General features: G+C 43.8%; 1 protein-coding gene across 1 annotated transcript; it reads left to right on the top strand.

The window, feature by feature from the left end:
• LOC109865689 (RAC-gamma serine/threonine-protein kinase) lies at nt 1-25,330 on the top strand. Its single transcript, XM_020454065.2, has 14 exons — nt 1-264; nt 4,076-4,450; nt 5,942-6,067; nt 7,989-8,100; nt 8,482-8,629; nt 8,773-8,904; nt 9,491-9,556; nt 9,870-9,938; nt 10,318-10,440; nt 10,673-10,801; nt 17,679-17,893; nt 18,443-18,530; nt 18,898-19,000; nt 22,551-25,330. Exons 2-14 carry the CDS (start codon nt 4,405-4,407, stop codon nt 22,634-22,636), a joined length of 1,443 nt encoding a protein of 480 aa, XP_020309654.1. The 5' UTR covers nt 1-264; nt 4,076-4,404; the 3' UTR covers nt 22,637-25,330.
• The last annotated feature ends 411 nt before the right edge of the window (nt 25,331-25,741 follow it).

Genomic DNA, 25,741 nt, shown 5'->3' with positions numbered 1-25,741 from the left:
GTGACGTCACGAGATTTCCTTAGACCAAGCGGCAGCTGCTGAAGCTAGTCACAGAGCCGGGAGGACTGTCGCCGCAATTTCTGTCTACAAATGATTATTTTCGGACATTATAATTGGACGTAGCATCAGCAGCAATGGATACATCCCGGTTTTTCTTCAATTTTTATCACTGACTGACTGTTCTTTCCAAATATTTTGCTGCGTTGGAAGCACGCAAGCGCTCGAAGGGGGGGTGTCCCTGGCTATCATTATTCGACTTGCCAGGTAAAATACGTCAAATGTAATGAAATACTCATTATAAAAAGAAAATCAGAAAGGGTTTAAGAGGCGCTGGGGTTGGGGTTCAATGTTTTATTGGGCCTGTGGAAGCATATTGTCAACGTAAAATGGATGGGAACAACCGTTAGCCTGTAGTGGGCTAGCTAGCATGAATGCACGTCATTTGCACGTTTGGGATGTGATCCTGCTTGGATGCTGCAACGGGAGGGCTCAGGCATTCTCAAGCGTGAGCTACAATGATGGGTTGGTGTTACTGCCTGGCTTCGGCGCAGTCTAAACAAATTATATGTTTATTGAAACAACGCCACATGTTTATATGATATATATATATATTCCCATATATATATATATATAACGCCAACAACCTAGGAAGAAATGTAGGGAGTTGTACAAAAAGGTACAACGTCAATAGGACACTGTCAGCTAGCTAACGTTTACTACGTTCGTTAGCCGCGTTCAGTGGCTAGTTAGCTCGATTTACAATTTCTATCCCCCAATCACTTGACATTTTATCCGTTTGCTGGGCACGTGAACATTGTTTAAAACTCACCCTTACCCAGTAATGACTTAGTGTCTGTTGTTATTATTGTATAATTAAGCGTGTAATGTTATATGGCAGGCGGATGTTATTATGTAAGCGCAAATGACACCACACGCCCTTGAAACAAAAGCTGTTGTTTCAATATTTGCTTATTTTTGTATGCGGTGCAAGGCCTAGCCATGTCTTGTACATTGATGGCAGAGACTATTATTGCGGAAAAGGTTTGCACATGTGACCTGTAATGGCTTCTAAAATGGAAAGTCTGGTCATGTCAGCCATTGTTTTTGTTGTCATTGGATTGATTCCATTTATTTTCCATCCCAGAGGTCTTTCACATCAGTCGGCCGCTTTTGACAGGCGTCCAATCTCTGACAACAAAACACTATACTGCATGTAAGACAGTTTCCTCCTAGTACGGTAGTAAGTGCTTCACTTTGAACAAAAATAAACTAATGGGTTGTCACAGGCAGTTTGGCCTCTATTTTGGCACCCTTGTACCCTAAATGGTAATACATTTTTATCTCCCCACAAAGGACATGAATTTAACCACAGAAGCTGCTCCTGAACTTGAATATGATTGTGGACCCAGAATTAAATCCTTTTATTAAAAAGGTACACATCCTTTATGGCCACCTTGTGTCTATTCTGGCACCAATGGATTATTCTAAGTTGTCTATTAGGATATGCACAAACAACGTCAGAGACTGTGGCAAGGTCAGGGCTGCGTATTAGGACCACGCAAGACTTTGCCGCTTTTAGTTGAGATGTTTTGATCTACTACACTGTTAGATAATGTGTGCCTTGAGAACTCTACACAAACTTTGTTCGATTGAGCAACATATGCGCTTTGATGGGAATAAAAGAACCAAATAGCCTCGATCTAGCAGCAGCATACCATCCTGCATCCCACTACTGTCATACCTCTAATGCTAAGCAGGGTTGGTTCAAGTCGGTCCCTGGATGGGAGACCAGATGCTGCTGGAAGTGGTGTTGGAGGGCCAGTAGGAAGAACACTTTCCCCTGGTCAAATTTTTTTTTTATCCCATTCCCCCTGGTCAGTGATTGGGGACTTTGCCCTGTGTAAGGTGCTGTCTTTCGGCTGGGATGTTAAACGGGTGTCCTGACTCTCTGTGGTCACTAAAGATCTCATAGCACTTATGTATGAGTAGGGGTCTTAACGCCAGTGTCTAAATTCCCAATCTGGCCCTCATACCATCATGGCCAGCTAATCATTCCCAGCTTCCAATTGGCTTATTCCTCTCCCCTGTAACTATTCCCCAGGTTGTTGCTGTAAATTATAACGTGTTCTCAGTCAATGTACCTGGTTAAATGAAAGATATACAGTACCAGTCAAAAGTTGACATACCCTTTGAAGTTTTTTAAAACTATTTTCTAATAGTGAAGACATCAAACCTACAAAATAACACCTATGGAATCATGTAGTAACCAAAACAAGTGTTAAACAAATCCAAAATATATTTTTTATTTGAGATTCTTCAAAGTAGCCACCCTTTGCCATGATGACAGCTTTGCACACTTGGCATTCTCTCAACCAGCTTCACCTAGAATGCTTTTCCAACAGTCTTGAAGGAGTTTCCACATATGCGGAGCACTTGTTGGCCTCTACCTTCACTCCAACTCATCCCAAACCATCTCAATTGGGTTGAGGTCAGGTGATTGTGGAGGCCAGGTCATCTAGTGCAGCACTCCATCACTCTCGTTCTTGGTCAAATAGCCCTTACACAGCCTGTAGGTGTGTTTTGGGTCATTGTCCTGTTGAAAAAAACAAATGATAGTCCCACTAAGCACAAACCAGATGGGATGGCATATCACTGCAGAATGCTGTGGTAGCCATGCTGGTTAAGTGTTCTAAATAAATCATTGATAGTGTCACTAGCAAAGCACCCGCACACCACATCCTCCATGCTTCACAGTGCGAACCACACATACAGAGATCAACTGGCTCTGCGTCTCACAAAGACATACTGGTTGGAACCAAAAATCAAACATTTGGACTCATCAGACCAAAGGACAGATTTCCACCGGTCGAATGTCCATTGCTCATGTTTCTTGGCCCAAACAAGTCTCTTCTTATTGATGTCCTTTAGTAGTGGCAATTTGACCATGAAGGCCTGATTCACACAGTCTCCTATGAGCAGTTGATGTTGAGATGTGTCTGTTACTTGAACTCTGTGAAGCATTTATTTGGGCTGCAATTTCTGAGGCTGGTAACTCTAACGAACTAATGAACTCTGCAGCAAAGGTAACTCTGGGTCTTCCTTTCCTGTGGCGGTCCTCTTGAGAGACATTTTGAAATGTTCCAGATTTACTAACCTTCATGTCTTAAAGTAATGATGGACTGTCGTTTCTTTTTGCTTATTTAAGCTGTTCTTGCCACAATATGGACTTGGTATTTTACCTTATACCACCCCTACCTTGTCACAACACTGATTGTTTCAAACACGTTAAGAAGAAAATACATTTAATAAATTCCACAAATTAACAAGGCACACCTGTTAATTGAAATGCATTCTAGGTGACTACCTCATGAAGCTGGTTGAGAGAATGCCAAGAGTGTGCAAAACTGTCAACAGTGCAAAGAGTGGCTATTTGAAGAACCTCAAATATAAAATATTTTTAGATTTGCTTAACACTTTTTTGGTTACTAGATGATTCCATGTGTTATCTCATAGTTTTGATGTCTTCACTATTATTCTACAATGTAGAAAATATACAAAATGAAGAAAAACCCTGGAATGAGTAGGCGTGTCCAAACTTTTGACAGGTACTGTATATAACTTGAATCCCAACCTGGCCAGTCTGATATCTCTAAAAGCATTGATCTTCAGTTACTTTTCACTGCGTACATTTAGTCACATTTAAGTATATTGGCTATTGGCTACAATGATGACATCATTAGCACGGACCTCAGTCAATCACTCCAAATCCCAATTGGAGATCAATGGGAAAAGCAGCCAGTATGTCAAAAGCATTATGTAGGCCTACTCTAGAAAATCTGGTCAATGGCGCTGTATAAGCAGTATTTGGCCCGCCAAAGAGCAGAGAGAGGGAGGAAAGTGGACAAATCTGCCGGTGGGAGGGGACGGGAAGCGCATTCTGGGTCTTAACAATGACCCCAGTTCTCACGTAGGTGTTTGTAAAGGAACGAGAGGGGGTGGGGATGTAGTGTGTGTGTGGAGCAATCCATGGACCTTTCCCCCCCCCCCCCCTTCTCTCTCCCCTGCTTCCTTCCAGGCTGAGTCACCGCTGGAGTGCCTTACGAGAGAGAGCGAAGGAAGACGTGGAGAGAAAGGTAGTGTGAGAGAGAGACGGCTAGCGGAGTAAAGACAGAGAGTGAGAGGAAAACGAGTGGCGAGGAGGTAGCAGAAAGGAGAAGAGAGAGAGCAAAGGGAGTTGGGGGAAAAGATGGAGTAAGGGAGAGAGAGAGACAACACACAGAGACGGAGTGAGGAGAGTGGGTGTGTGTCTGTGAGGAAGAGAAAGAGACAGCAAGGTCAGGACTGCTGAACCCCCCCCACCCCCTTGGATCTGAGCGCTGGGCTGACGGTCAAGGTGACGCCACTATGAGTGACCAAAACGTTGTCAAGGAAGGCTGGGTTCAGAAGAGAGGTGAGTCGATTGATTGATTGATGATCGGTGATGTTTACTGTCTTGGAATTTGTTTCGTTTTTTCACAGTTCACATCAAAAACAAACACCCCTTTTCAAACACCCCCGGGTCCCCAAATACCTGTATATACATAAACATGGAACAAACAGGGAAGGGAATCAATGGAATATTGTATTATGATATCCAGGGGTTGGAACCAAAATTATTTTCCAATCGTTTTGTTCTGAACAGAACAATTTTTTCCCCGTTCTGACAACAAAATAAAGTTCTGAACCATTTCGAACCAAAAACGTACTCTTTATATCGTTCCTTTTTAAACCACTGAAAACGTTTGATTTTTTTAAACATTTCGTTCAGCATTAAATTACTTCACCAATCAGTGTGGATAGAGCAGGGTGCAGATGCGACTGAAAATTTTCAGGCGAGAGAAGATGGAGGAGGCTTGGCTTGAAGCGCTGGGCATCTTATGACATGCATTATCTGAATTAGGCCCACAGAACTATACCTACAGAGAAGCAGCTTCTATGGAGGAACTTTTAATGTCTTTGAATTTCTGAGATTTTTGTGGGACCATAAAAAAATGCCCGGAACATAAAATAACGTTATTAACTGGTTCCCATGAGTTTAATATAACGGTTCTGTTCCGGAACAGTTTAGATCACTTTCGTTTAATTTAGTTATTTTCCAGTTTTCGGATCTGTTCCCTGAACCGGTTCCAACCCCTGATTTATAGCTAGTATGCACAGCATGTGGTATGGATGATTTTAAGCTGTGTTGACTGGTTGAACACATGGAGTGTGTGTGTGGTTATTTATTCAGCCTCAGGCTGTGACACTGCCACAGACAAATTTGAGTTCTCGGAGGATGGCTTAACTCCCCAGTTCCTTCCTTTCAGAGCCCGGGAGCCACTGAATTGTTACAGGCACTTTTGTGCTGGGTACAAAATCCAGTTAGTCTTCTAAACACTGAAGGGTAGCTAGTGGTTTAGAGTTAAACTAGTAGCAAACAATGAGTTTTATACTTGTATTAAATTGTTATTACAAAGTGGTTACTGCATTTTTTGTATACAATGTCTCTTGTGGTAAAAGAAAAGTTAAATAATACCATGTAGGCTATTAGCAAAATGGAGCTCCTCTACAACAAGGTCCGCATGGAGATCTTGCAAGCAAACACAAGCATGGACCATCGTATTAATTAATTATGTATTAACCTTCTTGAACCATGATGAATCATCCTGCCATGCTGTTAAATGAAAATGCACTTCCTTAAAGCCGTACATAGGGGTACATCCCAGATGACATCTCATTCCCTTTTATAATACACTACTTTTGTCCAGGGCCTATAGCCCTGGAACTATAAAGAGAAGAGTGCCATTTAGGATGCAGTGAAGGTCTGACCACTGCTACAGCCAGCCAGCCAGTCAGTCAGTAACTATAAAAACTGATAGGCTAAGTTTCCAGTATGAACCAATCCCTGCTGGACTTGTTGCAGGTGAGTACATAAAGAACTGGAGGCCGCGCTACTTCCTGCTGAAGACAGACGGATCCTTCATCGGCTACAAAGACAAACCCCAGGACGCAGACCTGGCCTATCCTCTCAATAACTTCTCTGTGGCAAGTAGGTTCTCCTCGCCATTATCAGTCCCCATTTTAAACCATTTGGGGGCGGTTTCTCAGACACAGATTAAGCCTAGTCCTGGACTAAAAAGCAAGCTCAATGGAGAATCTCAATTGAAAATGATTGAGTCCAGGACTAGGTTTAATCTGTCCCAGGAAACCGCTTCTTAGTGTGTTGGGTATATTGTATTACAATATACAGTGTCTTCGGAAGGTATTCAGACCCCTTGACTTTTTCCACATTTTAAATGTGGGATTTTTTTTTTTGATTCAATATTTTTTTTAAATCCTCAGCAATCTACAGAAAATAACCCATAATGACAAAGTGAAAACAGGTTGTTAAAATCCTTTGGAAATCTATAACATTTAAAAAAACGATACCTTATTTACATAAGCATTCAGACCCTTTGCTATGAGACTCGAAGTTGAGCTCTGTTGCATCCTGTTTCCATTGATCATTCTTGAGATGTTTCTACAACTTGATTGTAGTCAACCTGTGGTAAATTCAATTGAATAGACATGATTTGGAAAGGCACACACCTGTCTATATAAGGTCCCACAGTTGACCGTGCATGTCAGAGCAAAAACCAAGCCATAAGGTCGAAGGAATTGTCCGTAGAGCCTCGAGACAGGATTGTGTGGAGGCACAGATCTGAGGACAGGTACCAAAACATTTCTGCAGCATTGAAGGTCCCCAAGAACAGTGGCCTCCATTATTCTTAACTGGAAGAAATTTGGAACCACCAAGACTTCCTAGAGCTTGCCGCCCTGCCAAACTGATCAATCGGGTAGAAGGGCCTTGGTCAGGGAGGTGACCAAGAACCTGATGGTCACTCTGACAGAGCTCTAGAGTTCCTCTGTGGAGATAGGAGAACCTTCCAGAAGGACAACCATCTCTGCAGCAGTCCACCAATCAGGCCTTTATGATAGAGTGGCCAGACGGAAGCCACTCCTCAGTAAACAGCACATGACAGCCCGCTTGGAGTTTGCCAAAAGGCACCTAAAGACTCAGACCATGAGAAACAAGATTATCTGGTCTGATGAAACCAAGATGGAACTCTTTGGCCTGAATGCCAAGTGTCAAGCCTGGAGGAAACCTGGCACCATCCCTATGGTGAAACGTGGTGGCAGGATCATGCTGTGGGGATGTTTTTCAGCAGCAGGGACTGGGAGACTAGTCAGGATAGAAGGAAAGTGAATGGAGCAAAGTACAGAGAGATCCTTGATGAAATCCTATTCCAGAGCGCTCAGGACCTCAGACTGGGGTGAAGGTTCAACTTGCAACAGGACAACGACCTTAAGCACACAGCCAAGACAACGCTGGAGTGGATTCTGGATAGGTCTCTGAATGTCCTTGAGTGGCCCAGCCAGAGCCCGGACTTGGACCCGATCGAGCATCTCTGGAGAGACCTGAAAATATCTCTGCAGCGACACTCCCCATCCAACCTGATAGAGCTTGAGAGGATCTGCAGAGAAGAATGGGAGAAACTTCCCAAATACAGATGTGCCAAGCCTGTAGCGTCATACTCAAGAAGACTCGAGGCTGTAATCGTTGCCAAAGGTGCTTCAATAATGTAAATGTTATATTTCAGTTTATTGTATTTTAGCAAAATATAGGGGGGGGGGGGGGCACTATTTAATACAATTTAGATTAGTTAAATTAGTGCTACTTGAGTATAGTACAACACTATGTTGCCACCGTTATCTCCTGAAACAGTAGTGAGTGACAAATGTTTATTCTGTGATGCTTTGTCAACCTCCATGGTATGAAGGATTTATTCAATCACTCGTTCATCACCCCACTCATTTTATTTTTACCTTCTTGCTCTCTCCCACCTCCTCTCTCTCTCTCCCTCTTTCTTCCCTCTCTTTCCTTCCCGACACACCCTCTATTTCTCCCCCCTCTTTCTCCCTCTCCTCAGAATGTCAGCTGATGAAGACAGAGCGGCCAAAGCCCAACACGTTCATCATCCGCTGTTTGCAGTGGACAACGGTTATTGAGAGGACATTCCACGTGGACACGCCTGATGAGAGGTGGGTCACCCTCTCTCTCACTCCCTCCTCTCTCTCCTCTTCCTCTACTACAGCCTTGCATCCTCATCTCTCGCCTTTAGGGAAAACGCTATTGAAAATTGAAGAAGAATACCTATACACTGTTTAGATGCTGCTAAAACATGTTAATCTAAGCATAAAACTTCCACAGCAGCAGTTGCATGTTTTGATGTAACTAGTTTTAGCAAACCACAGGAGCATCCAGACAGAATGGGGGTATGTCTCTAGATTTCTCCATGACATTTATTTTGTACCCTGCACTTTTTGAAATGTGTGCTTTCCTCAGCACACATATACACGCACGCACACACACACACGCAGTAAAGCAGTGTATTAAAGTGAGCTGCTGTTGGTTGGTTCCAGGGATGAGTGGGCCGAGGCCATCCAGATGGTGGCCGACTCCCTGGCCAAGCAGGAGGAGGAGGGGATCCTGTGCAGCCCCACGTCGCAGATCGAGAATGAGGTCAACGAGGAGGAGATGGACACCTCCACCAGCCAACACAAACGGAAGGTGAGCCGCTCTGGGGACTGAGCGCAGGTCATACATTGGTAGATGGGCACATAAACACCAAGCAAGATTGTTTCTCTCATCTCAATGAAGGCTTCTCCTCTTCTCGTTTCTTTTCTCCTCTACTTTCCTCTTCTCTCTGACAGACAATGAATGACTTTGACTATCTGAAACTACTGGGAAAAGGCACTTTTGGGAAAGTCATTCTGGTGAAGGAGAAGGCGAGCGGAACTTATTACGCCATGAAGATCCTGAAGAAAGAAGTCATCATCGCCAAGGTACTGGCTGCTTTTAAAGCAGTTTCTCTCAACTTTTTTTAGTCTAGGGATCAAATCAACCAAATAAAATGTTATGTCACATGTGGCGAATACAACAGACCTTACAGTGAAATGCTTACTTACGAGCCCTTAACCAACAATGCAGTTTTAAGAAAAATAAGTGTTAAGTAAAAAATAGATAAGTACATTTAAAAAAATAAAAGTAACAAATAATTCAAGAGCAGCAGTAAAATAACAGTAGCGAGGCTATATACAGGAGGTACCGGTACAGAGTCAATGTTCTGGGGTACAGGTTAGTAGAGGTAATATGTACATCAGCAAACTAGAACTATGTTTTTTCCTGCTTGGAAGTACATTTCAACTAAACTAACACTATAGAACTGACTAAATGAGTGTCTGGGACCATCCCACAGACCGGCGGTCGAAACACTGGTAGAAAGAACTGAGCCCTGTTGGAATGGATCCAGATATCACCATTTGGCGCCTTGTACCTTCTACATCCTAACATTCTGTCTTTCTCTCCCACTCTCTTTCCCTCTCTCTCTACCCCCATTTCTGGATTTTCCTCTCTTTCCTTGTAACTCAGGACGAAGTTGCTCACACCCTCACAGAAAGCAGAGTGTTGAAAAACACCCGGCATCCATTCCTAACAGTGAGTATTGTTTAGCAAAGACTTGAAGGCAAACTTTATACTGTAAGCCTGTATTATTCACTTGGAGGCCATGTCTCAAATGGCACCCATATGGCTCTGGTCAAAAGTAGTGCACTATATAGGGAATAGGGTGCCACTTGGGATGCATCCACAGACTCAGTCAAAAGCAAAGTCTGATTGAATAAACATTTTAGCTGATCTACTGTTGCACGTGTCATTAGAAATGAATTCACAAGATAATTGAACGTCTGTTTGTGTGGATGTAAAGAAACAAAACAACAACGATGGTGCAACTCTTGTTATTTTTCTCTAGTCTCTGAAGTACTCCTTTCAGACCAAGGACCGGTTGTGCTTTGTCATGGAGTATGTGAACGGAGGAGAGGTAAGAGATGCCTGTGCTACCTGAGATACCTGGGGAAAGATTAGCACTTTTTTTTTTTTACAGACACTGTAGGTGTGTTGATGAGGATTCCCTGAGACAGGTGCACCTTCCTCTTCCACCATACAGAATTCTTTCCAGGAGCCAAAATAATTATTTCCAGGGACCGTTTCAGATTAGGAATGCTGATCTAGGATGAAGTCCCTCTCCTATTCATTCTGATTTATAATGCAAAACTGATCTTAGATCAGCACTCCTACTCTGAGACAATTTGTGAATACGGGCCCATAACATGTTTTTTAGAGAGCTATTAGAGAGCTATTAGTGAATGGAACTATATCTTTTTATATGCAGATGTGTAAATACATATTTTTCCTCGCAGCTGTTTTTCCATTTGTCAAGAGAGCGAGTGTTTTCCGAGGACCGCACCCGATTCTACGGAGCTGAGATCGTCTCCGCTTTAGACTACCTTCACTCTGCCAAGATAGTGTACCGCGATCTGAAGGTACGTTCATTCATATAGCAATGACTGTCCAACAGTTTGGCTAATATCTGTCATAACACCATGTGTAGACTTCTCTTAGAAGCGAATCCTTACTTCCAATCCTAACTAAGTCCAATGGGAGACAAAGTGAAGATTTTGTCTTAAAATATATAAAAAGAGCATTCTGTTGAGGATGGGTATATTATAGGGGCGTATATTCAACATATAACATGATATTTATTCTCATTGGCAGCTGGAGAACTTGATGCTGGATAAAGATGGGCACGTCAAGATCACGGACTTCGGCCTCTGCAAAGAGGGCATCACCGACACGGCCACCATGAAGACCTTCTGCGGCACGCCAGAGTACCTGGCTCCAGAGGTCAGCGCTCACACTGATGTACACTACACTACCCAGAATGCCATGTTGTGAGATCTATCCATGTTTTCTTATGGGAAGAAATATTCTAGGTGTCTAATATACTAACCACATCAGTGTACTGAGTAAAGCAGAGCTCTACTGCCAAGAGACAAAAGCCCTTGCACGGAAAAGAGTCAGGTGTAGAGAAGAACGTTATGAATGCCGTATGCTCCCAAGGGGGCCAAGAGGATACAGTCACATACTAATAAAATAAAATTGAATGTTATTGGTCACGTACACATTTTACAAATGTTATTTTCAGGTGCAGCAAAATGCTTATGTTCCTAACTCCATCAGTGTGGTAATACCTAACAATACACAGAAATACACAAAATAAAGAAGAAATATCAGAACGAGCAATGTCAGTCCAAAATATATATGTATATGGTGGTGTGTATAGACATTATGGACAATAAATGTGCAGTAGTTATATAGGATGAGCCTTGACTAGAATTAGAGGTCGACTGATTATGATTTTTCAACGCCGATACCGATTATTGGAGGACCAAAAAAAGCAGGTGCCGATTTGTATTTATTTAATTGTAATAATGACAATTACAACAATACTGAATGAACACTTTTATTTTAACTTAATATAATACATAAATAAATACATTTAATCTCAAATAATGAAACATGTTCAATTTGGTTTAAATAATGCAAAAAACTGTGTTGGACAAGAAAGTAAAAGTGCAATATGTGCCATGTAAAAAAGCTAAAGTTTAAGTTACTAGCTCAAAACATATGCTAAAAGGAACCACCAGCTTTCATGGGTCTTTAATGTTCTCAGTTAAGAAGTTTTAGGTTGTAGTGCAAAGAGCAGAGCTTGTCTGCATGGTCCCCTGTCAGTCTGCTCCTCTGCTTCTCATAAATTATCCCCACCTCACTGAACACTCTGGCTTGGGACCGAAGAAGGTGGGGGACAGAGAAACTTCTTTGCCAACGGAGCGAGTGATTGAAGTCTGTCCTCATTCTGCTTCCACCACTCAAAAGGCAAGCCGCTCTTTCTGTCAATGACAGGCGCTGTGGGTTACCACTCCAACTCAATTTCAAAACTTCATCCCTGCCCTCTTAGCTTTCCGAGGATTCTAGCGTAGAGGTTGTCCACCAGACTGATCTACCCAGATTCAGCCTTTTTGCGCCTGGATCTGGGTCATCCTCTTCACTTGTTCCATCTGCTGTGGCTCTTTGATTTGGTTTCCTTAGTAGGTCAGACTCCTCCTTCAGCCACTGTGCTGTCCCTGAGGTGAAGGCATAGCTCTTGTAACGTGGATCCAGGACAGTTTCCAGCACCAGGGAACTTTAGGTTTGAGACAATGTCCCACTGTGCAGCAGACAAACTGCTGATGTGTCCGTATTCGCCTGCATACTCATTCAGTGCACGCCTCTGTTCAAACATCCTCTGCAACATGTGTAGTGTGGAGTTCCAGCGAGTTTGAACTGCTTGGATGATGCTGTGTTTGGGAAGGCCAAGCTCTTCCTGAATGGCCCTCAGCCTCTGTTTGGCCAGTACAGAGTGGTCGAAGAGAGTTGCACAGCTCTTCAACATGGCAATAATGTCTAGCACAGCTCTCTGACTGGACAGGCCATCATTGATTACAAGCTGTAGGGTGTGTGCACTGTAGCTGAAGTCTGGAAGCTCTGCCAGTCTCATACCTTTCACCATGTTTGCCCCACTGTCCCTGAGGACCAGCACTACACGTTCTGTGTGGATTTCCCAGTATTCCAACATGGTCAAAAACATCTCTCTGACGTAGTTTCCTATCTGTGATCCATTCATAGTCTTGACATTCAGCACAACCTGCTTTCTTGTCCAGACATTGTCAAAGAAATGTCCAGTAGGACGCATCAGGGACTCTGTAGTGCCTGACCAGCAGTCAGTTGTGAATGCCATGTGTGGAGCGTCCACTGGTGCCACCAGATTCTTCACTTTCATCACAACTCTTTCATGTGTTTTATCTAGCATTTCGGTGCGAAATCATTTATATTTTGATCCTGTACCGGGGTTCAGCAAGAGTAATCAGCCGCTGTAAACCAACGTCAGACACCACTGTGAATGGCTGGTTGTCAATGGCAATCATCTCAATAATTGCATCCATCTTCCTGGCCCTTGGGTCTTTGTCCTGCCATTTTGATTTTTTATTAAAAAGTTGTAAGATTTTAGCCTGCGATGTCTGTATGTGACTTGTCTGTATCACTTTTTCCTTGTGAAGAATTTGCGTTTGCTTTTTTTTCATAATTTGCTTCCTTATGGGCTTTTGGATGGGGGATTTTTATGGGGGATTTTTAAGGTGATTCCACAGGTTGGTGGTATTTTTTGATTTAACAGTTGCTGACCCCATGCTTACATCTTCATCACAAATAAGACACCTTGCTTTCCCTGGTGCCAATTCAATGTAATAGTCCCACAGTGGTGCTCTGCTTTTCTCTGCCATCTGTAAAATTTATATATTTGTGTACACACACATACACACAGAGCTCTCTGAAGTGACAATGATACTGAAGAGTCTGCTTAGGAGACACAAATACTCTCAACTGTTTGAATAATAAAAATAGAGTTACCTGTGATGAATGTTGAAAACAAAAACTGTCATTTCTATATGCAGGAAATCCTATTTTAATCATGGGCATGGTAAGAATTGACTACCAGAGTCATAATCTCCATGACACCTTCCAGCAAAATCTGAAAGCGGTTCCTTCATTCATTTATTTCACAGGACATTTTTAGATTGACTTCAAATAAGGTCTGTGTTTCGTGTAGGCTTATACCACCTTGCCAATTTGATAACTGTGTAGATATCCATAGGACAAGGTAACTCTGATCAATATCGGATAAATAAACTCAGTACAAAAATAATCATCCTCTCACTGTCAACTGCGTTTATTTTCAGCAAACTTAACATGTATAAATATTTGTATGAATATGATATTCAACAACTGAGAAAAACTGAACATGGCGCCGGAAGAAATGGCAGCAGTTTTACGGCCGCCCAACCAATTGTGCTATTGTGTTTTTTTTCGCGTTGTTTGTAAATGATTTTGTACATAATGTGTGTGCAACCGTATCTTACGGGAAAAAAGAGCTTCTGGATATCAGGACAGTGATCACTGATTGTTTCTTCAACAAACAAGACGCACAAGACATTCTTCAAACACCCAACCAGGCCGACATCCCCGTTATTTTCAAGAGGAAGCGACGCAGGTGCCTGGTCAGGACCCAGAAAAGGCGAGTGAGAAAGCTGCCATTACCGTCAATACTATTCGCCAAAGTGCAATCATTGGACAATAAACTAGACGAGGTACAATCACGAATATCCTACCTACGGGACATCAACTGTAATATCCTATGTTTCACGGAAACGTGGCTGAATGACATGGATATTCAGTTAGCGGGATACAAGCTGCACTGGCAAGATAGTACAGCACACTCCGGTAAGTCGAGGGGGGGACGGTCTGTGCATATTTGTAAACAACAGCTGGTGCGCGAAATCTAAGGAAGTCTCTAGATGTTGCTTGCCTGAAGTAGAGTATATTATGAGAAATTGTAGGCCACACTACTTGTCTAGAGAGTTTTCAGCTATACTTTTCGTGGCTGTTTATTTACCACCACAGACTGGCACTAAGACCGCACTCTGTCAGCTGTATAAGGAAATAAGCAAACAGGAAACAACTCACCTAGTGGCCGGAGACATTAATGCAGGGAAACTTCAATCAGTTCTACCAAATTCCCATCAACATTTTAAATGTGCAACCAGAGGGAAACAAATTCTAGATCACCTGTACTCCACACACAGAGACGCGTACAAAGCTCTCCCTCGCCCTCAATTTATTAAATCTGACCACAACTCTATCCCCCTGATTCCTGCTTACAAGCAAAAATTAAAGCAGGAAGCACCAGTGACTCGATCTATAAAAAAGTGGTTAGATGAAGCAGATGCTAAACTACAGGAGTGTTTTGCTATCACAGACTGGAACATGTTCTGGGATTCTTCCGATGGCATTGAGGAGTACACCACATCAGTCACTGGCTTTATCAATAAGTGCATCGAGGACGTTGTCCCCACAGTGACTGTACGTACACACCCCAACTAGAAGCCATGGATTACAGGCAACATTTGCACTGAGCTAAAGGGTAGAGCTGCCGCTTTCAAGTTGCGGGACTCTAACCCGGAAGCTTAAAAGAAATCATGGTATGCCCTGCGATGAACCATCAAACAGGCAAAGCGTCAATACAGGGCTAAGATTGAATCATACTACACCGGCTCCGACGCTCTTCGGGTGTGGCAGGGCTTGCAAACTATTACAGACTACAAAGGGAAGCACAGCCGTGAGCTGCCCAGTGACACGAGCCTACCAGATGAGCTAAATCACTTCGAGGCAAGCAACACTGAGGCATGCATGAGCGCATCAGCTGTTCCAGATGACTGTGTGATCACGCTCTCCGTAGCCAAAGTGAGTAAGACCTTTAAACAGGTCAACATACACAAGGCTGAGGGGCCAGACGGATTACCAGGACTTGTGCTCCGGGCACGTGCTGACCAACTGGCAGGTGTCTTCACTGACATTTTCAACATGTCCCTGATTGAGTCTGTAATACCAACATGTTTCAAGCAGACCACCATTGTCCCTGTGCACAAGAACAGAAAGGCAATCTGCCTAAAGACTACAGACCCGTAGCACTCACGTCCGTAGACATGAAGTGCTTTGAAAGGTTGGTAATGGCTCACATCAACACAATTATCCCAGAAACCCCAGACCTACTCCAGTTTGCATACCGCCAAAACAGATCCACAGACGATGCAATCTCTATTGCACTCCACACTGCCCTTTCCCACGTGGACAAAAGGAACACTTATGTGAGAATGCTATTCATTGACTACAGCTCAGCATTCAACACCATAGTACCTTCAAAGCTCATCACTAAGCTAAGGATCCTGGGACTAAACACCTCCCTCTGCTACTGGATCCTGGAATTCCTGACGGGCCGCCCCCAGGTGGTAAGGGTAGGTAACAACACACGCTGATCCTCAACACTGGAGCTCCCCAGGGGTGTGTGCTCAGTCTCCTCCTGTACTCCCTGTTCACCCACGACTGCATGGCCAGGCACGACTCCAACACCATCATTAAGTTTGCAGACGACACAACAGTGGTAGGCCTGATCACCGACAACGACGAGACAGCATATAGGGAGGAAGTCAGAGACCTGGCCGGGTGGTACCAGAATAACAACCTATCCCTCAACATAACCAAGACTAAGGAGATGATTGTGGACTACAGGAAAAGGAGGACCGAGCACGCCCGCATTCTCATCGACGAGACTGTAGTGGAGCAGGTTGAGAGCTTCAAGTTCCTTGGTGTCCACATCAACAACAAACTAGAATGGTCCAAACAAACTAAAAAGATTTGGCATGGGTCCTGAGATCCTAAAAGGGTTCTACAGCTGCAATTGCTCAGCCTCTGACCGCAAGGCACTACAGAGGGTAGTGCGTACGGCCCAGTACATCACTGGGGCTAAGCTGCATGCCATCTAGGACCTCTACACCGGTGTCAGAGGAAGGCCCTAAAAATTGTCAAAGACCCCAGTCACCCCAGTGATAGACTGTTCTCTCTACTACCACATGGCAAGCGGTACCGGAGTGCCAAGTCTAGGACAAAAAGGCTTCTCAACAGTTGTTTTATCCCCCCAAGCCATAAGACTCCTGAACAGTTGATAGGCTTGAAGTGCTTCAAGCATTGCGAATGTAACAGTATAGCTTCCGTCCCTCTCCTCACCCCTACCTGGGCTTGAACCAGGGACCCTCTGCACACATAGACAACTGACACCCAAGAAGCATCGTTACCCATCGCGCCACAAAAGCCGCGGCCCATGCAGAGCAAGGGGAACCACTACTTCAAGGTCTCAGAGCGAGTGACGTCACCGATTGAAACGCTATTAGCGCGCACCACCGCTAACTAGCTAGCCATTTCACATCGGTTACACGAAGAGCTGCTGGCAAACACAGGAAAGTGCTGTTAGATTGAATGCTTACGAGCCTGCTGCTGCCTACCACCGCTCAGTCAGCATGCTTCATCAAATCTTAGACTTAATTATAATATAATAAACACACAGAAATACGAGCCTAATGTCATTAATACGGTCAAATCCGTATATTCCGTTTATTCTTTCAGTGAATTACGGAACCGTTACGTATTTTATCGAACGGGTGGCAACCCTAAGTCTAAATATTGCTGTTACATTGTACAACCTTCAGTGTTATGTCATAATTACGTAAAATTCTGGCAAATTAGTTCGCAATGAGCCAGGCGGCCCAAACTGTTGCATATACCCTGACTCTACGTGCAATGAATGCAAGAGAAGTGACACAATATCCATAGTTTAATATTGCCTGTTAACATGAATGTCTTTTAACTAAATATGCAGGTTTAAAAAAATATACTTCTGTGTATTGATGTTTATGGTTAGGTACATTTGTGCAAAGGTTGTGCTTTTGTTAAATCATCACCCGTTTGGCGAAGTAGGCTGTGATTCGATGACAAATTAACAGGTACCGCATTGATTATATGCAACGCTGGACAACCTTGTTAACCTAGTAATATCATTAACCATGTGTAGTTAACTAGTGATTATGTGAAGATTGATTGTTTACTTTGCTCCTTGCTGCACTTGCGTAACAGGTGGTCAGCCTGCCACGCAGTTTCCTCGTGGAATGCAATGTAATTGGCATGCAAAAAAACTTAACTTGAAATCGGCCCTAATTAATCGGTCAAAATTGAATGCAGTATATACATATGAAGTGGGTAAAACATACTGTATTATGTCATGATGTCCCTATGCTAGGTGCTGGAGGACAATGACTACGGCCGGGCGGTGGACTGGTGGGGTCTGGGCGTGGTCATGTATGAGATGATGTGCGGTCGGCTGCCCTTCTACAACCAGGACCACGAGAAGCTGTTTGAGCTGATCCTCATGGAGGAGATCAAGTTTCCACGCACGCTCTCCTCCGACTCCAAGTCCCTGCTCTCCGGCCTGCTCATCAAGGACCCCAACAAACGGTACAGAGAGATAGAAACAGACGCTCGGGCACACACACAGACAGACATGCATGCATTGAAGCAAGAGAGATGTACACACAGAGGCACAGGTATGCAGACAGACGAACGAACACACACACACACACACACACCAAGTCTCCAGTGGGGGATTATACGAAGCTGCCAAATAGTTTTGACACAACACATTTCCTTCTTCGTAACAGATCAACTTGAAGTGGATTATTGACTCATGCTAATCAGCTAACCAGCCCTCAACTGTAACTTCCCATCATGTAGTCTTTTTTGTATAGGAGTTACTGGCTCACTCATTGATCCTGCTTTATGAAATACTAGCTCATCACAATTTTGCATTTGTTTATTGTTCTGCTACAAAGCCATTTTGTCACTAAAAGCTTGAGAGGCAGCTAGGTTAGTGGTAAACCCAAGGGAGAACATTCTCTCATTCACCCCTTGATGTTATTCCAGGATTTGCATCTAGCTCATGCTGTCTTGTTTCTTGACAGGTTTCTAGAAAGTGTTCACATTTGTACTTTTCTTTATTTACGACAGACTCGGTGGCGGTCCAGACGATGCGAAGGAGATAATGCGCCACAGTTTCTTTGTGGCTATAGACTGGCAAGACGTCTACGACAAAAAGGTGAGTCTCCTCTTCTACACCTGATCACTTAGGATTTCATTAAACCAGTTCTCTGCCCTCCCACCGACTTCTGAATGAATTCGGAATATTCCACGCAGGTGAAAATGACTAGCATTTTTCCAGTCAAATATGCAAATATTGACGTCACACACAAGCCACAGACATCAGTGTGTCACATGTCACTGTGGTCCTGTGTGGCTCAGTTGATAAAGCATGATGTCAAGATCTTGGGTTTGACTCCTCAGGCCACCGATACAAAAATGTATCCACAAACTACTGTAAGTGGCTTTGGATAAAAGCGTCTGCTAAATGGCATATCAATTATATATTACATGTGACAACGGTGTCCCCTCTCTCTCCCCTACAGTTGGTCCCCCCCTTCATGCCACAGGTCTCGTCAGAGACAGACACCCGGTATTTCGATGAGGAGTTCACGGCACAGACGATCACCATCACTCCCCCGGAGAAATGTAAGTGTCCATCGGATCCCTCTGCACGGTTCGGCCCACTTCTTTGGAATAGGGGTTTCCTGCCATAGACTCTGCCATAGGATGATTAGTCTGTTGAATTGTTGGGGGTGTTGTGCTGTGGTACTGGCTTTTATTTAGTGATTATTCTAAGGTAACACTGTTACTCAAGTGACCTTAAGATTTGTATTTATTTTTAATTTCACATTTATTTAACCAGGTAGGCTAGTCTCATTTACAACTGCGACCTGGCCATGATAAAGCAAAGCAGTTCGACACATACAACAACACAGATTTACACATGGAATAAACAAACATAGTCAATAATACAGTATAAAAAAGTATATATACAGTGTGTGCAAATGAGATAGGATAAGGGAGGTAAAGGCAATAAATAGGCCATGGTGGCGAAGTAATTGCAATATAGCAATTAAACACTGGAATGGTAGATGTGCAGAAGATGAATGTGCAAGTAGAGATACTGGGGTGCAAAGGAGCAAGATAAATGAATAAATACATTATGGGGATGAGGTAGTTGGATGGGCTATTTACAGATGGGCTATGTGCAGTGATCTGTGAGCTGCTCTGACAGCTTGTGCTTAAAGCTAGTGAGGGAGATATGAGTCTCCAGCTTCAGTGATTTTTGCTGTTCGTTCCAGTCATTGGCAGCTGAGAACTGGAAGGAAAGGCAGCCAAAGGAAGAATTGGCTTTGGGGGTGACCAGCTGGAGCGCGTGCTGTGGGTGGGTGCTGCTATGGTGACCAGTTAGCTGAGATAAGGCGGGGCTTTACCTAGCAGAGACTTGTCAATGACCTGGAGCCAGTGGGTTTGGCGATGAATATGAAGCGAGGGCCAGCCATCGAGAGCGTACAGGTCACAGTGATGGGTAGTATATGGGGCTTTGGTGACAAAACGGATGGCACTGTGATAGACTGCATCCAATTTGTTGAGTAGAGTGTTGGAGGCTATTTTGGAAATTACATTGCCGAAGTCGAGGATCGGTAGGATGGTCAGTTTAACAAGGGTATGTTTGGCAGCATGAGTGAAGGGTGCTTTGTTGCGAAATAGGAAGCTGATTCTAGATTTAATTTTGGATTGGAGATGTTTAATGTGAGTCTGGAAGGAGAGTTTACAGTCTAACCAGACACCTATGTATTTGTAGTTGTCCACATATTCTAAGTCAGAACTGTCCAGAGTAGTGATGCTGGACGGGCGGGAGGGTGCGGGCAGTGATCGGTTGAAGAGGATGCGTTTAGTTTTACTTGCATTTAAGAGCCGTTGGAGGCCACGGAAGGAGAGTTGTATGGCATTGAAGCTTTTCTGGAGGTTAACACAGTGTCCAAAGAAGGGCCAGAGGTATACAGAATGGTGTCGTCTGCATAGAGGTGGATCAGAGAATCACCAGCAGCAAGAGCGACATCATTGATGTATACAGAGAAGAGAGTCGGCCTGAGAATTGAACCCTGTGGCACCGCCATAGAGACTGCCAGAGGTCCGGACAACAGGCCCTCCGATTTGACACACTGAACTCTGTCTGAGAAGTAGTTGGTGAACCAGGTCGAGGCAATCATTTGAGAAACCAAGGCTGTTGAGTCTGCCGATAAGAATTTGGTGATTGACAGAGTCGAAAGCCTTGGCCAGGTCGATGAATACGGCTGCACAGTATTGTCTCTTATTGATGGCAGTTATATCGTTTAGGACCTTGAGCGTGGCTGAGGTGCACCCATGACCAGCTCTGAAACCAGATTGCATAGCGGAGGTACGGTGGGATTCGAAATGGTTGGTAATCTGTTTGTTAACTTGCCTTTCAAAGACCTTAGAAAGGCAGGGTAGGATAGATATAGGTCTGTGGCAGCTTTCCAATCTTTGGGAATCTCAGACGATACGAAAGAGAGGTTGAACAGGCTAGTAAAAGGGGTTGCAACAATTTTGGCAGATCATTTTAGAAAGAGAGGGTCCAGATTGTCTAGCCTGGCTGATTTGTAGGGGTACAGATTTTGCAGCTCTTTCAGAACATCAGCTATCTGGATTTGGGTGAAGGAGAAATGGGGGAGGCATAGGCGAGTTGCTGTTGACTGGGGTAGGGGTAGCCAGGTGGAAAGCATGGCCAGCCGTAGAAAAATGCTTATTGAAATTCTCAATAATAGAAGATTTATCGGTGGTTACAGTGTTTCCTAGCCTCAGTGCAGTGGGCATCTGGGAGGAGATGCTCTTATTCTCCATGGATTTTACAGTGTCCCAGAACTTTTGGGAGTTTGTGCTACAGGATACAAATTTCCTAACTGCCTGTGTATATTGGTTCCTAACTTCGCTGAAAAGTTGCATGTCACGGGGGCTATTCGATGCTAATGCAGTACGCCACAGAATGTTTTTGTGCTGGTCAAGGGCAGTCAGGTCTGGAGAGAACCAGGGCTATGTCTGTTCCTGGTTCGACATTTTTTGAATGGAGCATGCTTATTTAAGATGGTGAGGAAGGCACTTATTTGTATTTATTTTTTATTTTTTGTTGTTGAATTTTACCCCTTTTTCTCCCCAATTGGTATCCAATTGTTGTAGTAGCTACTATCTTGTCTCATCGCTACAACTCCCGTAGGGGCTCGGGAGAGACGAAGGTTGAAAGTCATGCGTCCTCCGATACACAACCCAACCAGCCATACTGCTTCTTAACACAGCGCGCATCCAACCCGGAAGCCAGCTGCACCAATGTGTCGGAGGGTACACCGTGCACCTGGCAACCTTGGTTAGCGCGCACTGCGCCCGGCCTGCCACAGGAGTCGCTGGTGCGTGATGAGACAAGGACATCCCTACCGACCAAGCCCTCCCTAACCCGGACGACGCTAGGCCAATTGTGCGTCGCCCCACGGACCTCCCGGTCGCGGCCGGTTACGACAGAGCCTGGGCGCGAACCCAGCTGCAGTACAGTGCCTTTAACCACTGCGCCACCCGGGAGGCCTAGGAAGGCACTTTTAAAGAATAACCAGGCATCTTCTACTGACGGGATGAGGACAATATCCTTCCAGGATACCCGGGCCAAGTCGATTAGAATGGCCTGCTCGCTGAAGTGTTTTAGGGAGCGTTTGACAGTGATGAGGGGTGGTCATTTGATCGCAGACCCATTACGGATGCAAGCAATGAGGCAGTGATCACTGAGATCTTGGTTGAAAATAGCAGAGGTGTATTTGGAGGGTAGGTTGGTTAGGATGATATCTATGAGTGTGCCTGTGTTTATGGATTTGGGGTTGTACCTGGTAGGCTCATTGATAATTTGTGTGAGATTGAGGGCATCAAGCTTAGATTGTAGGATGTCCGGGGTGTTAAGCATGTCCCAGTTTAGGTTACCTAGCAGCACGAGCTCTAAAGATGGATGGGGGGCAATCAATTCACATATGGTGTCCAGGGCAAAGCTGGGGGCAGAGGGTGGTCTATAGCAAGCGGCAATGGTGAGAGACTTAAGTAATGACACTTAACTCATGCAGGTTATAGTTTGTTATTGAGCCCAGACCTACCTGTCTTTCTCACACCCCTCTCTCCCTGTCTCTGTCTCTTTCTACAGACGATGAAGACGGGATGGGTGAGGGTGACAGCGAACGGAGGCCTCATTTCCCACAATTCTCATATTCGGCCAGCGGACGAGAGTGAAGGTCATTGCCAGCCAGCCAGCCAGTATTGCCCCCCCCCCCGTCGTGCGTCCGTTTCAAGGAAAACACGTAGCCATTTTAGGAAAAGTCTCCCCTCTTTTCTCCTTCTCTGTATTCGAGTGCAGACTGGGAGAAGTTGTCTTTTTAGGGACTGTAAAAGGGGTTTTGCACAGTGGGATAGACTCAAGCTGGTCTCTCCACAAAAAAAAAGTATCTTACATTTTCAACGCTATATACTGCAGAAGGCAATGTTTTTGTTATTTATTTTTATCCGTCAATATTAGGTTGTCGACCTGTTACGTTCTTTGTCTTTTTAAAATTTTAGTTTGAACTTTTTTGCACTTGGTTTGGAAGAGCCGTTCTAGGGAACAAAACCAAAAATGTTGCCTTATGTGTGCAGATGTTTCGTATCATACAGACAGGGTTTAGGTCGGGGGGCTCGTGGTTCATTCAAACAATTATTTTTCTCATATACAATGCCATGGCGGTGCACATTCTCCAATCCCATGGCAACGAGAGTCACTATCTGCTAAAAACAACAAAAAAGACAGAACTGACCGTTTCTTTCATTCCAATTTCATTGTCAGTGTTATTACTTTTCATCCTTTTTGACCTTTTCATTTTCTGCCAGAGATTTCTACTTGGTTATTGTTTGACAGAAACACTAAACTGCCAGATACTGCACGGTTCACTCAGGCAACACAGAGCACAACCGCATTCAACTCAGCTACCAGTTTAGCTTTACACACCCATCAGGGAAAAGCTACTATGAATATATATACAAGCCTTTTTTGCGTCTTTTTCCACAGTCATTTGATTAATAACTTATTTTCATAGCTATAGAAAAAATAGTGGTATAGATGTTTACACAAGGAATGTGGCTCATACAGGTCCACCTTATGCTGTCATAACACACATGCTCACACACACTCTCTAACATCAGAGCCAGCTCTGAGCTCTGCTGATATGGCTTGTGACAGACTATGAAATATGTATCTGTAAAAAAAAAAAATGAAGCGCCCCATCAATCTTCCCAAAGTGACAAGGTGGGCGGAAGGCATCAATAATCACTAACCATGTCGGGTCACAGATCACATGTAACTGAGCCATGAATATACTTGTGTATGATGATATGATGAGGACTGTGAGAATGGAGCGAGAAAAGGAAAGCAGTTCCCCCACGTTTTTTGATGTAAATATGCAATGCCTTTTTTTGTTCTTAGTGGCATCTTGGCCAGACATGAACTTTTGTGTGTGACTGTACTTCAAGCTTGCTGAGGAGAACCAAGACCGGAGGAAAAGGAAGACTGAGAATGACGTTTTGGGTTAAAACAACGTAAACTACAACGTTAGACTGACTGGACGCTCCCATTTTGTGACTGGTGTCAGCGTCGCCTCGACCTGTCTTTCCAGGAGAGGTTTCCATGGAGACGAGACCCTTTTTCGCTGTTGGTCAAATAAATTGACACCCACTGTAATGTTTTCTTTTACCCGTTCAAGTGGGACCATGGTCAATTCTGCAGTGATATGTGGTTACATCAGGTCGTTATCATTTCCTTCCTTTTTTGTACCATAGTACTAGATTTATTTATGTTTGTGTCATTCTAGGCAGTGTTACCCAGTCTTGTTCAGAGTCAAAAAGGCACCTCTCTTTAAGCCGCTGAAGGATGATATTGTTGGATGCATTACTAAAGTCTGTTTTTTATCCAATTGTTTTTTGGATTGTTTGCTTGTTTGTTTTCTTACCAAAACATTAGGGCAAGAAACCAATAGTGAACTTGCAATGCCGTGGTAGTATTTATTTTGAATTAAATGAAAGAATACATTTCAGGGTTTTTCATGGCGTAAATCATTGTTTTATTTTAATCCCCCGTCTGATATTTCAATGAGTGTGTACCCTTTGGAAAGCAATACCCTAAACAATATTCAGCAAGGGTCTCATCCAGGGTCATGTTCATTAGGAACCAAACAAAACAAAACCGGAAGGAAGAAACTACTGGCGCATTCCCACTGGTATGTTTTTGGGTAAAACACTGGGGTAAATCTATTTTTCGATCTACGTGGGCCGGCACCCGTGTCTCACTGGGCCATTGCTCCGACGGACATGCTCTGACTTGGAGCCAAGGAACTGGGTACTTTTTTAGCTTGAATTTACAAAGATGGTTAACTCTGAACTTTTACACCTCAAAAAGCAACAGTCTTGAATGATGCAGAGGTTTGTGATTCTGCTTGCCACAAGTCTTTAGTGTCACACACCTGATGGACAAAACACTAGAGCTTACATTAAAGGGACACATCAGGATTTTGGCAATGAGGCCCTTTATCTACTTTCCCAGTCACATGAACTTGTGGATACAATTTTCTCTGTGTCCAATATGATGGAAGCTACAGGTAGTTTCACGAGAAAATGCTAACTAGTGTTAGTGCAATGACAAGGTCTGTGGGTATCTGCTACCCATAGACCTCCAGTCATTGCGCTAACGCTAGTTAGTAATTGCGGTATCAATGGTTAGCAACTCCCTTCAAACTACACGCAGACATAAAAATGGTAGGCATGAGTTCCTGTGACTCTGGGGATAGTAGATTGCCAAAATCCTCACGTTTCCCTTTAACATAAAACATTGGTGTTGGGGTAAGTCAAAATGGAAAAGCACCATACCTGGACTTATGAAATAAAATGTTTTGGTTTTCTGTTCCAATTTTTTTTTCCATTGTGTGCACAACTGAACATGTCCCAGGCCTTTATTTGGATGGGATTTACAATGGGGGAACATGATACTGATGGGAGACATCACATTCAAATATTTTCATTCATACAAAAAAAAAAGTATAGCATTGCTCTCCTTTTGCCTATGGGACAATCCACAGGTAAACAATTTATTTTAAGGCTGAACATAAACCTCTGTAAATCAATTGAGGGAAAAACACACAAAATACTGACCATATACTACCCCTATGCTCTATAGAAGGGCTGTTCAATGTCTGTCCTGGAGGGCCGAAACACTTCTGGTTTTCATCCTCTCCTAATAGGAGACTAATTCATACTTGGGACACCAGGTGAGTGCAATTAACTTGGATTGTAGTTCTTTCCGTCAGTGGCGCCATT

This window comes from Oncorhynchus kisutch, linkage group LG20, assembly GCF_002021735.2.
Source record: "Oncorhynchus kisutch isolate 150728-3 linkage group LG20, Okis_V2, whole genome shotgun sequence".
NCBI lineage: Eukaryota > Metazoa > Chordata > Actinopteri > Salmoniformes > Salmonidae > Oncorhynchus > Oncorhynchus kisutch.
The sequence above is the reverse complement of the archived record's forward strand: the minus strand, read 5'-3'. Positions and strand labels throughout refer to the sequence as shown.

What these genes read in the sequence shown, in the direction of transcription:
- LOC109865689 (XM_020454065.2), top strand. Translation starts at nt 4,405, where the DNA reads ATGAGTGACCAAAACGTTGTCAAGGAAGGCTGGGTTCAGAAGAGAG. An exon ending in CCCGGCATCCATTCCTAACA is followed by an intron (nt 9,557 to 9,869) that starts GTGAGTATTGTT and finishes ATTTTTCTCTAG; the next exon opens with TCTCTGAAGTACTCCTTTCA. An exon ending in AAGACGTCTACGACAAAAAG is followed by an intron (nt 18,531 to 18,897) that starts GTGAGTCTCCTC and finishes TCTCCCCTACAG; the next exon opens with TTGGTCCCCCCCTTCATGCC.